General features: G+C 42.4%; 1 protein-coding gene and 1 long non-coding RNA gene across 3 annotated transcripts in view; one reads left to right on the top strand and one right to left on the bottom strand.

The window, feature by feature from the left end:
• Positions 1-823: 823 nt before the first annotated feature.
• Positions 824-13,257, bottom strand: part of klf13 (Kruppel like factor 13) — a 24,211-nt gene continuing 11,777 nt past the window's right edge. Inside the window, exon 2 of the mRNA XM_086109235.1 lies at positions 824-8,332. Within this exon, the coding sequence (XP_085965361.1) occupies positions 7,992-8,332 (341 nt within the window). The 3' untranslated portion in view covers positions 824-7,991. The remainder of the gene's footprint in view (positions 8,333-13,257) is intronic.
• Positions 9,681-13,257, top strand: part of LOC147206449 (uncharacterized) — a 23,476-nt gene continuing 19,899 nt past the window's right edge. For both annotated transcript variants that reach the window (XR_015100705.1, XR_015100706.1), the window contains exon 1: positions 9,681-9,758. This is a non-coding gene — a long non-coding RNA (uncharacterized LOC147206449). The remainder of the gene's footprint in view (positions 9,759-13,257) is intronic.

Here is a 13,257-nt window from a genome sequence, read left to right as displayed (position 1 = left end):
AAGGATCACGGAAGTTGACATGTTTGAGCTGTTTTCACGGGCCACATAAAACAATGTGGCGGGCCAGATCTGGCCCCTGGGCCTTGAGTTTGACACCAGTGGGTTAGAGCAAGGGGAGTGTCGCGTGGGATCTTTTTTTTTTTCTCCAATGGTTGAATTCCCTAAAAGTTCCCATCTCTACATTAAGAATTGCCACTTGACCATGTTTGCTTTGAAGCCCGGCCCCCCACTCATTGAAAACGTTTGCAGACATCAGAGCCCCACTGGGTTTATATTCAATTAGCATTTTTTTTTAATGTGTTCAGGACCCAAATTATTCAGTGATTTATAGACCAGTAGCGGGATCATAAAATCTCATTCTACGGCTGCCTGGGAGCGTAGAGGGCATTTGAAGGAGGTTTCAGAAAGACAATGAGACACCAATGAGAGCGCAGATTTCATTGCAAGGCCGTCCAACTCGTATCAATTGTGACGCTGTTATAAAAAAAAAAAATTGGGAAAAAAAGTGAAAAGGCAGCTTTCGAGGGCAATAATTCAGTTCTGTCTGCAGTTCAGCCTGAACTTTTTATGATTCCTGCTTTGTGTGTGAAGCCTCAATAGCCAACTGAAGAACCTGTCAGTGTTCCTTTTCTTATTTTGGAAAAAAAATAGCAATAGACTATAAACAAACAACAAAATAACGCATACAGTCATTTTGCGTGTTGTGACTTCCTAAAAGTGTCCATCATATATTTCAGAATGACTTTCTTACGTTGTGGCCTACTTGACGATGGGGCGGGCGGGGGGGGGGGGGGGGGGGGGGGACAAAACGAGTCGAAACAAGTTAGAGCTGCATATTTTATGAATTTATTTCCAAATGTAAACTTCACTATTCCATGCATACGAGTTATGACAACATACATTGTTCAACAATCTTGTTATTTTTCATATTTGCATAGGACATGGTCACAATATATCGTCTAACATGTAAAAAATAATGCCATAGAAAGGTACAGCAGAGCAGCTAAGACCAGCACATTACATTACATGTGGTTGAAATCCCAGGTACTGTACAACTGTAATACTTGTTGAGTGTAGTGATTTTGGTTTGCTGAGAGGAAGAAAAAAAAAAAAAACAAGACACCTGAAGGTTAACTGTGAGGTCATAGGAGAATGTACTGGCCATAGCTGAGTCAAGAATTATTTACACATTACATTAGAGTGAAGCCGGCCCGGAGAGGGATGAGAGGGGGCGCGGCGCCTTAGAGTCACTACAACAGGCAACTGATGGTGATGGACAGAGGAGAAACGCACACGAGGTATCAAGAGAAGCGACATTGCACTGAGGACAAAACAGCGGAGAGGCAAAAGCACGCACTTTTTTGCCGCCTCCTAACCCGCACTAGACTCCTCTTCATAAGGGCCTGCTACATCCAACCAAAGACTATAACGTTGCAGCGTACGTAACTCTTTTCATGCTTACGTCAAGATTTGAGAATGAAAAAAAAAAAAAGGTCCATTATCAAGCCCAGCCTCGGCCGAACCAAATGACTGCAACATTCATGTTTCCCTTCATAGCCTTTGGTAACAACTTCTTCACACCCAAGAATCGCGCCATGCCACAAATGAGTCCCTCACTAACTAGTCTTAAAGGTATCCCAAAAGAATGGGGGGAGTGGGAGCGGGGGGTGTAAGCAGGAAGACACACCGTGTATGTCCTTGACTCTTGAATGTTGTTCATTTTAATTGGCTCCACAAAGGGCCCCTAAGGGGAAGTACGAGGAGCGATTACACTTGGGAAACAAGAGGAAAGTACCTTGTGCACCACTCACAATGGGTAAAAACTCCAAACTGGGATACATTTTCACCCTAAAAATAAAATAAAATAAACTACAACGATCGGGTCCATGTAAGCAGCAACACAGCGCAATTTTCAAACCTTTGGAATGGTCGGGGTTCATCTATAGCATTAAAATGATTCAAATGACCAAAAGCCATTACATGGTGGAACCCCACATACTTGAGGCTCAACACCTGCACATTTACCTTTCGGTAACTTTTCTCAATCTTCTTTTATGTTGTTGTTGATGTTGTCGTTGGAAGGAGGGGCTTAAGGGCAACCTTACTTTTCAGTTATGCATGCATGCACATTTATGTGTGTGTGTTGTGTTCGTATGTGTGTATATTTTATCAATGCATTTATTACGGGCATCAATTACATGAAGATTTTTGTTATTCGCGAGCCCGCCTGGTCCCCATCCCCTACAAATACAGGGGCTCCACCGTACATCGCTTGTGTAACGTACAGAAACCAAAAGATCACATTAAATAATAAGAATTAAAAGAAAAAAAATTGGCAAAGCCATACAACCAAATGGTTTAAAAGCAGAAAAAAATGTTGCCTGGTATATCAAATATGCACATTTTCTGCTTCATTAAATCCTGTACATGATACAAAAGCATTAAAAAAAACTGTACAATATCTAATAGTAGCTATTTACCCTTGAACATGTATATTTTGGCACGCAGTTGCATCCACCAACCCTGTACTTTGACATCAGTCCAGAAAATTCCACGTGGTAGCTTGAAATCAATTCATTTGAATGCTTTTTTTTTTTTTAACAATAGGCAGTCAACTATTAAGCAGTACAATGCGATTAGGAATCTTACAGGTTCAAGTCCTTTCTTAAAGATTAGAATTGTAATCGTTTTTCAATTCTGACATCATCCTGCATGTTTAAACCAGCACAGACGGCGAGCGTGTGTGTGGCTCATTTTGCAACTTGGAATCAGAAGCAAGTGAAGGACCCTGACATGTGATTTTTTTTTTTTAACATACATAAAACACAACTCGTCATTTATTTACAGAATAAAAAGCTTCAAGCAGAAACAAATAATCCACCGGGGGGTTTTTTTGTTTTGTTTTTTGTGCTATTTGTCGGGCAGAAGCTACACCGTGCGTTTGGCGCGATATGAACAAGAAGTAAAAAGAAAAAAAGTTTTGAAGACGTATGATCCTGAAATAAAACATACTTTTGATAAACCACCATAAGATATCATTAATATAAATTAGGACTAAATATTAACTGCTACACGTGTCGAACCCCCTCCCCCCCCCCCCCCAACAACAAAAAACAAACAAACGAAAAGCTGTTTGGAGATGGTTTGACATTGAACATGTTTGTCTATAATTTTCTTTATGAATCTCCTGAGAGACGACTCTCTCCTCCACTTCCTCTGGTCCATTTTTAGTGCGGTACACACCATGGCACCAAACAGCACAGTGGCTACTTGTCACCCTTTAAATAGACTGACGGACAAATTTCAAGTTTCAACACTCCTCCGATGCAAAGTAGAGGACACACCTTGGTTGGAAAGGTCCTAATGGTCAAATAGTTTTCTCTGGATCACAACATTTTTGTTTCATGAGTTGTTTTGTTTTGGGGGGTTTTTGGACCCACAATTCAAAGCAATGTCTGAGTTTCATTGTTTAATTGCTATTTTTATTTATGATTACAATTTATTGTCTGTGACCACCATGTTTTTCTTTCATGAACAGTGTTCTGTTATTTTGTGGGTAACACCCAAGGTCTTTAATTTTAAAGAAAACAACATTTAAGAAGAAAAACAAGTCATTCCGTGTGAAATAAATATAAATAAGAGGTCAGGAAGTTTCATTTACTAACTGTCGTCCACCAGTCAAACGTTCCCTGTTCGTGGACCGCGGAGGACTTTGGGAGCCTACGTGGAAGCAAGCGCCCATCATCCTGACATCAACGGCTCTCTGGTGAGTGGATGGCTGCTCTTTTGGAACAAAAACTTAACAATTCAACCATCAATGACGCAAAGATGATGGAAACTTGAACAAAAAAAAAAGCCCTCTCTCCGAAAAAAAGGTGTATTATTGTCATTTTAAAAAAAAGTTAAAATGTACTAAATGGTGTACAATGGCCTTTTGTGTTGAATTGTTCAAGTAGTTTTGGTACAGTCAGAACATGGATGGAAGGATGGATGGGGACATTTCCTCTTTCACATGTCGTCGTGTGTGTGTGTGTGTGTGTGTTGGGTGTCTTCAAGGGGTTGTTTCATTTCAGCCACAGGGAGCCCAAATTGCCACTCAGGCAGGATGTTGTGAAGACATGAGGCAGGTGGGCCTTGAGTATGGCGAAGGGGGGGTGTTCAGTGGACACTGACCAGCAGTGAGAACAAATAATGCCCTCACCCCCATACTGTATACATCCCATAGAACCTGAGGTCATTGTGCAGTTCATGGATTAAGAAAGCATGCAAACCTGCACAAAAAGCCGCTCAACAGCATTGAAGAGGATTGAAAACACCCCCCCGGCGCAGTGGTTTCTCTTACCAAAAGTGAAGGGACTGGCTGGATTGGATCTAAGGGATGTTTTGTTTTGTCTTGCCGGGGATGTGACAGAGCTGCTTCTTTGAAAAGAATGATGGCTCCCAGGGCGGGGGCGAGCTGGGAGACAAGGCTCGCCATTCATGGACGTACACCTGCCGGGAGTTGTTAACATGCTCGTGGCGCCGGGGGAGAGGGGTGAAGCAAGTATACGATCACTCGCCATGGCAACGGTCTGGATGGATGCGATGGGATCAAAGCAATGCGGATGGCTGCATTTCCAAGCACGGGGATGCAGACTGTACTAGTTTGGATAAGCGGTAGCCGTTTGCATAAGTTTATTTTTATTTTTTGCCCGACTCATCGTGTGCGTCTCGACACATAAGTGGACTTTCTCACGGGAGTGGCACAACCACCAGGATATGTTCTTTTTGTTCAAAGGCGTTCAAAAGCAGCTGTTTAACGGTTTAAGATTTGTCCCACTGCTTGCTCGAGATGGAAGGGGTACTGCAGAAATCTTCGTGGGCCACGGGAAATTATCCTATTTCACTTAATCGGTCGGCAAATTGTGATTTATTTGCTACAAAAAAAATTGTTCGTCTATCTATCGCAGCGATGTATAGTGACAGGCAAAACAATTCACTGCTCTTCCACTAGATGGCAGAAGGTACAATCAACATGTACTGTATATCCACCTCATAAGAGCAGAATATACGATGTCAGACAAAAATGTGCATAAGATGAGAAAATGATTTTAACTATCCAGAACCATCGTCGATAAACTTGTGTTTGTTTTATTTTTGAATCAAGACATCTGGAAAATAATTGAGTAGTTGTGAAACCACACGAGATTTCTAATGCCGAAAATGCCTCAGCAAATCTGAACTTGGCATCTGCATCCGGATTCGCCAAGGACATGATGATCAAATGATGTCATTTTTGCCATCCACGTGCATGGGGGGGAACAATCGAATTAAAGATATCTGCGACTGTACTTTGCGTTTAGTATCTGAGGTGAGTTAAAGATATCTTGATGTGGGATTATGATCAGTCAGACCCAATTTGTAAATATCGGATATCTTGAAGCGGGGAGAGAATCAACTTGTAGATATCTACAATTCTGATCGCTATCTGCAATTCACAACGCAGATTCCAAATGATTGGTAGATATCAGAATTGTAGATATCAGTAATGGCACAAGTGACATCATTTCTCTTCGGCACACAATAACATTGAATCTCTCTGAAATGCTAATTCTAGAAAAGAAAAATGTAATTGAGGATATCCTAAATGTTCTTTGGCCAAATTGAACGAACTATCTGCAACACATCCGGTCTTTTTGTGCCGTTTGTCTTTGGTGTAACTCATCGTGACTCAGAAAAAAATCAGTCGGGGGATCTCGGGGGGGGGGGGGGGGGAATTTCAGGATGGTCTTTATGCCCATCTTTTCAGTGTTTCAGCACTTCCAAAGCCTGCCAAACCCGACTGAACCCTCCCTAAGTGTATATTGTTTTACAACAATACTTTTTTATAATTTTTAAATTTATAATTTGATATATACCTTTGGATGAAGTTTCAAGTCTGTCGCCAAAATGAGTGAGCGAAGTTGGGTCATTTGCATAAGCAGGAAACGAGGGTGTCTCCTCCTCTGCTCAAGTTGTGATAAACTTCACTCGTTATATCAGGAGGCGCCTTCTCCCGTCTGAACGTCGCAGATAGCTCCACATACACTTTGCACTGTGTTTAACCCCCACAAGTTCCATTAAAGCTGACAGCTTGACGTCTTAACGGGACAGGTAGAGCCAGACTGGCGACATGCTAGCCTTCATGACGCTTCTTGCGGCGTATTTTGCAGGCCTCAAATCATCCCTGCGCCTCACTTCTTCCATTCTACTCTCTCGTACTTTTTTTTTTCTCCCCGGTATGCTTGTGCGAGTCATCCCTTTTTGTCCATTTTTATTTAAACAGCTGCTTTGAAACGTATTTTTATAACGCAATCCTGGGTGTTTGCCGCGATAAATATCCGCCCAGAGAATAGATGCTGCAAGTACGGGGGTAGTGTCTTTAAAAGCCGACATTTTTCTGCACCGCTGTTCTTTATAAACGGCTCTGACAGTCCAATTTCCTGGAGGTGGTCTCAAGAGCCGTAACGGCTATTGTCGCCGTCAAGACAAAATTTTAAACCAGATGTCTCGTCTTCAATGATCTGATTGCGGGATGCAGCCGGCACATCGAAACGCACACGGTTGGAGCAAAGGTCTTCCGCATGGTTCCGTGGAAAAAGGCAAAGACGGATAAATGCCGGAGGGGGCTTCCGTTACAGCTTTGATGCATCGTTTTGTCGCAAAGGAGGCTTATGATTACGTTGTTTATTTTAGGAAAAGTGAAGCCGACGTAAAAGAAAAGAGTGCAATGTTGTTTTGATATACATACGTAAATACCTGTACACTTACAGACGCATACACAAACCCCTGTGTATAATTATACATCTATATATAGACATATTGTGTGTATGTGTGTGGAGCGACTGTTTCTCTCCATTTGTTCAAGCTAACAAGGCCATCCCTGAGCAGGGCGAAAAATCCAACCAGCGGTTGAACTTCGGAGTAAAGTGATGAGTATATTGTGCATTTTGTGTGAAGTCCTGTGGTGTTAAGAGAAACTGTCTTCAATCCTGAGGTGTTTGTTGTTGTTTTCTTTAGCGTGTGTACACTAAAAAAATAAAAATGAAATGCTGGGTTGTTTTCCGCAGCCACTCGCTGGGTAACTGAATTTCAAAGCAATTGGGTTACTTTTACTGAAGAATGGGTTCAGTATTTTGACCCATAGATTGGGTTGAAGATTGAATTTGGGCGGGCTGAAGAGCTGTAGGTGGTCGCTATTTTTGAGTTGTGTACAAAGTTGACTGAAAATGAATGCAACATTCTTGGAAAATATTACAGGCAGCTGCATGGCTCAATGGGTAACACCAACCTATGGGAGTTGGGGACCCTAACAGGGGAACATTGCTTTTTCTTTCTCTGAGAAAATGTTGGTCATAAAAATCTGGATGATTTCTTGATAGCTTATCAGTATGGGTAGTTTTTAAATCGTTGATGGATCAATATCTTGACCCAACATGCTGCATCGAATCCCCAACCCAATGTGCTGGGTATTCATAACCCAACATTGGCTGGCTCCCTTTTGGACCCAGTGCCGTGTCAGCTGTTTCACCCAATTTGGATGATTTTTGACCCAACAGTGCATGTGTTTGTTTGTGTGGATGTGTGTGTGTCTGTTTGTGTGTGTGCCCTTTCTCATCACCCGTTTAAAACAACAAAATTGAAAAGAACAATGAAAGACAAACATTACGTTAAGACTCCTGTTGTCTTTCTTCTAAGTCATGTTGAGTTGTTGCACGCAGACAATTAGAAGAAAAGTCAAGAAATATGGTCGAGAATGGAAATATTGCCATCTGGGAAAGGCATTACCTTCTTCTAGGATTACACATGTCATTGCACTACAATAAGCAGTTCTGTACAGTAGGGTACACCATAGCAAGCGCAGGATTAGCAAAGAAGGGCATCGCCGCTGACAAGTGTGCAACAACACGAGTGTTATCATGAAAAGAACACGCGCCTCGGCCGCGCTGGTGGCGGAAAGTGCGAAGTTCAGTTTAAGGCGAGCTGGCGGGGCTGAGGGTGGGGCTGAGGGTGGGGCTGGAGGCGTCCGAGCGGCTGTAATCGCTGAGGGAGCCGGGACGCGCGGCGTGGCCCGGCACCCCACCGCCGACCCCGCCCACACCGCTGCTGTGGGGCCTCTTGAGCATGCCGGGCTGGAAATCCGAGTGGCGCCTGGCGTGCTTCATTAGGTGGTCGCTTCGCATAAAGCGCTTGTCGCACAGCGGGCAACCGAACTTCTTTTCTCCTGTGTGGGTACGGTAGTGCCGGGCCAACTCGTCGGAGCGGGCGAACTTCTTACTGCAGTCGGGCCATGTACAAGGGAACGGACGCTCTCCTGGACAAAACAAAAATCAGACATTAATAGTGGGATGATCAAATAGCAGCATTAAACCGTTTTTGCATTATGATTTCATGCTTTAATTCAATTCATTTCGGTTGCTCCTTCCTATCGGCCCACTTACAATCCACAGTAACACATTCATACAGACAAACGAAGAAGAGACACTCTCTTCCATGTTTGTCAGTACAGTATTCACTCATTATTCTCAAGTGACTTCGTCAGCTGCGATACTTTATTTTTCCCCCACAGGGGATTTATAAAGACCAAATTTTCCTGTGAGTATTGTGATATTGTCAGTCTACCTATGTTGCTCCACCGTTTGTGTTGAAATAGCTGTTACTTCAAGGGTTCTAAAACCGCTATGGAGATGCTAATTAATAGCGTGTCAATGGCGTTTTTCATCTTATGTTAGCATTAAGCTAGCCACGGGTAAGGTTGTGTGGTTGTTTTAAATACATGACGTGTGATTCGCTTTGTTTTACGTTTAGTTAGACAGTAAACTTCAACTGGGAGTGGCAAAAAAAAACAATTAAGAACTGTTCACTATTTGCCAAAGTGCTGCTTATTATGAAGTGAATTGAGTTCACAACAACCATGTCACAACAACAACAAAAATCGGAATCTCGAAAAACTTGTAAGTTGGGTCATTCACATCTCAGTAACTCAGGTGTGTTTGCCTGTATCAAGTGCAATAATAAACAACCACATTACATTTTATAGCTTCCATTTTCTTAAAAACAATTAAAAGTCTGAATGAGCATTCTGCACTTTTGCCATAATTTACATTATAACCGGCCCGCACAGTGTTTTTCCACCCATGACTTACAAGCTCCTCTGGGCAAAGATCCAGCGCCACTTTCAAGCATGGACCGGCCACCAGACTACACTGTGTGAAACACCATCATCCTTTTGCAAATGCCCTTTAGAAGCCGTGAAAAATGAGCGTAAACGAGTGACCCCTACTAAACAGCAAATCTTTTTTAAGACAAATTATTTGTGTTCTTTCAAGATGATCCAATGATTTACTAATTGACTTTTCATCAAGACACCTCCACTCACTACAGACAAGCTTAATTCAAAATCAAACATGGCATAATAAATAAATAAGATGGAAAAAGAAACGGTGATTCAAATTTGGTCATGAAAATCCAATATCCCTTCATCAAAGAGGAATTGAAATCAATTCTGCATCCAGTGCCGTGGGACTGCGGCCATGTGGTAGACGGATGACGTCTTTCCAATTTGACCTCGCAATTGTCTGCGAAGATTTCAACATGTGATATGCTCATGTTTGTCCTTATAACAAGTTGGTTCTCCTTATAGCAAACCACGGTTACGCAGAGCGTGATGCTTTCACATTGCGGTACATCTCTGACATCTCATGAGCATGACCGAAACCTCACAACTGGAAGCGTCAAAGGTATGTTTAATGTCTTTTGGTTTGTTTTGGGGTTATTTTGCAACACCTATTCTGAAATGTGGAGCTGATTCTCAATGTTAGAATGTTTATATCTTCTGTACCAGTGCTTGGCTGCCAGGGCCAGGAAGGCCTTCTCTGCCGGCCAAAACACTATGAGAAGCATTGACCTACATTTACAACGAGAATTTTATTCCATGAAATTGGATTAATTTACTCTCAACAGTCAATTCTCTTCGTTTCACCGCGTTTCTCTTGGCTGCACTGCTTCTCGTCTGTGCATGCAGACTTTGCATTTATTTTATGTCCAATCAGATTTGATCATCTACGTGTTGCCGTGTCAATCTAATCTGCCCAGGGCCTAAAAAATAAGTATTGCTAGCCAACATAACTTAAAAGTCCCTGCAAAGTGAAAATACATGTATTTTTTTTCATGGGTTTGGAATGAATTTTGGATTTTTGAATTTATATTTTAAACTATTTTTACCAGAATCAGAATTACCGGTAAACTACCCAGCCCATAGTAACAGTAAGCATTCTGTTATCTGATTGGTTTGTCTGTCGCAGACATGAATATATTTAATAAGCAGGTCTCTGGTTATTATGGCATATTTTATTGAAAAATTTGACATTTTATTTGACAAACATTAGTTTTATCATGATCACAGATGACAAACATATTTCTTCTAATGGGATTTTCTGTGGCTTGGAAGGAGTTAAAATGTGACTATCAGGCACCCTCGAGGAAAATCCAAAACCGAAAAAGCTGTGGAGTGCCTTTAAAACAGCCGTTAACCCTGACGCCGTTGAATTCTCCAGATGCATTCACAATGGTCGCCCCACCCATTCTCCAGCGTGTAACTATCTGTGAGTCGGCGCATGGGAAAATCACCCCCCCCCCCGCCTTCATCGGGCAATAAAAGTGGGCTTTGACACAAATCTATTCACAGCCAGATGGTACCATATATCTTGTGGTTTCCTTCCATTCTATACAATGTGGAAACATTGTGTATGGAGCCTGAATGCAGCCTCACCATGTTTTTTGGGCTTGGCAAAAACGGGTCATATGTTCCTCGCAGTATGACAGAGCACAGTATTTTCATCGATTTTTGTTTTTTTAAAACCTGACTTTTACTCCCCAGCTATGTGTTGTGATCATAAAGTAAACACGCTCGCCATGTTTAAAGGTGCTGTAACAAATGCGCGCATGAGAGCGAGCCTGCCAAATGCTTTCTTTGTTCTGCGGTTTTCCCCCAAGGCCACAATGGAAAGAGTTGCTACTTGGATTCAAACGCTCCTCGTGCGCTATCTGATGCCAACGTGTCTCAAGAAACAAGAAGTTGGTACGCGAGTAGCCTCGTAGGCCGTCGCCCAGCCGCCCCCACGATACTGCAACAAAACGTGCAGACAGACCGAGCAAGTCTAGACAGCCCGCTCTGTGTTCCTTGACGCCTCACCTCAGCTGTAGGCAAACCCACTTGGGTCCTTCCCACTCGGGCTCCCGCACGCTCAAATGGATCTATGTTAATTTATGACTGGATTTCCATTCAAATGTTTAGCACGGCCAATGCAAATTGCCGGAGTGTCGCTTCTGGATAGAATTCAAAGCTGTAAATAACCCGAGCCTGCAGAAACATACTAGCTGAGTGTTACTTTTATGGCCCTAATCTCATTGATGAGCCTCATGATGGTCTGATTTCATACCTTATTAGCAAGAGGAACAGCCGGCACGGCCACCTGGCGCTGCCCAAAAAGAAAGGGGGAATTTGCGGCTAAAAAAGTGGCACTAAGCTCTGCAGGCTGCTTAAGGCTCAGTAACCAGTGTAACAGATCCAACAGCATGAATATTTAACCAGACACCAGAGAGCCTGTCTGAGATGTCCCCAAGTCCTATGCAGCCATGATGGAAGCATCAGGTATCCAACGGCAACCTGCTGCGACGCTTCAAATTATTTAGATCTCCGTCACGACTGGGGATTGATGGGACACGTTGCCCCTTTTTCACCTTCACACTAAGTAGCTTCGGGATAAATTTAACGCCAGACTTAACTTCCAAATCATAATGTGGGATTTTCACGAGAGGAACTTATTCCTGGAAGTCCCCAAGGGAGATTCATCGCTACTTTGATCCTAAGTGGAAATAAGGCAACGGTCGGGTGCAAACACAGCCATTATTCAGCATCGTGTCTGCAAGGAATGTGACGAGACGAATTCACTCGTTCCGATCCTCTCGGGCCATGTTTGCACAGACACAAGGATTTTTAGGGTGGTTTTGGATAGCACCTGTTTAAAAGAGGCCAAGCTAAACCAAGTCCAAGTGTTCCAAAAAGGGAACCGAAAGCAGTTCTCAATTCTGACTTTGTTTGACATCTTCACACACCCTTTTTCCTCAATTAGCAGCCTCCTTCCATAATAATTGCTCTACCCCAATGAATCACCAACTTTTCTTGAGGAAGAAATTATTTTTTTAAGTAAATAAAATAAAAAGCCATGATTTAATAACTTTATAAGAATCCAAAAACAACAGCACTCAGCACCTCCTCCACTAAATGCCTTCGCCCTAAAACATGCACACACAAAAATGTTGACTAATCAGTCGCTGTGAAAAAAAAAATGAACAACAACAATTAAAGTTTTTTTTAAATTGTTTTGACTCTTCATCCAGATTTATGCTTAAATAGACTATTTGGGAAAGCTGAGGTCAGTGCAATTTTCCCAAAAATCCCTTTTTGATCAACAAAGTATTTGTCAAAACTATCATTTTGACCCGATAGTAGTACATGAGTAAAATAATCCGTCCGGCTCTGTCTGGCCGAATCCTGTACCTCTAATTTGATTTTTAAGAAACCACCACGCCTGAGGAAAAACAGCCAATCACAAACAAAAGGTGAGACCGACGAGGTATTCATCCTCTGCCGCGCAGTTGAATCGTTTCACCCCAATTGCTAACGTAGCAGCCATGGCTAACATCGGTTTTACTTCTTATGCATGTTAGTGAGGGGCGGTGAAGCGACATTCAAATCTTGCTAGCTAGCTAGCTAGTGCAAACTCTGCCCCCATCCCCCACATATAATCCTACATTTTCCTTCTTACGAGTACTCTCATTTTTGTCTGTATTCATTTTTTCATGTGCTCAACAACAGTCCAAAGTAAGTTGCCCATCTGAAACCAGCCCAAAATGACTTCAACTAGTGTTCCAGGTAAAAGTAAAAATGTACAAAAATGTGGAGATGCATGCCTTTCATCGGACAACCTAATTAAGTTGTCTTTTTTTTGGAAATGCTTTTGATTGGGTAATTGCTGAGTTGGGTGTGAGCCATGACGCCACCTGTCGCTTGAATACATTTTCATGTGGGCTAATGCCATTAGCATAAACAATCATCTTTAGGTCTGTAATACATACAGGACATTCAAATGGATCCGGCTAGCTTCCCTTATCGGACACACACACACACACACACACACGGATTGTTGTCCCATCCTTGCGTGCTTGCCACATCCA

The sequence above is a fragment of the Hippocampus guttulatus genome, chromosome 4 (assembly GCF_054856545.1).
Source record: "Hippocampus guttulatus isolate MCC_2025c chromosome 4, RoL_Hgut_1.0, whole genome shotgun sequence".
Lineage (NCBI taxonomy): Eukaryota > Metazoa > Chordata > Actinopteri > Syngnathiformes > Syngnathidae > Hippocampus > Hippocampus guttulatus.
Note: the sequence above shows the minus strand (reverse complement) of the source record. Positions and strands in the feature narration are given on the sequence as shown.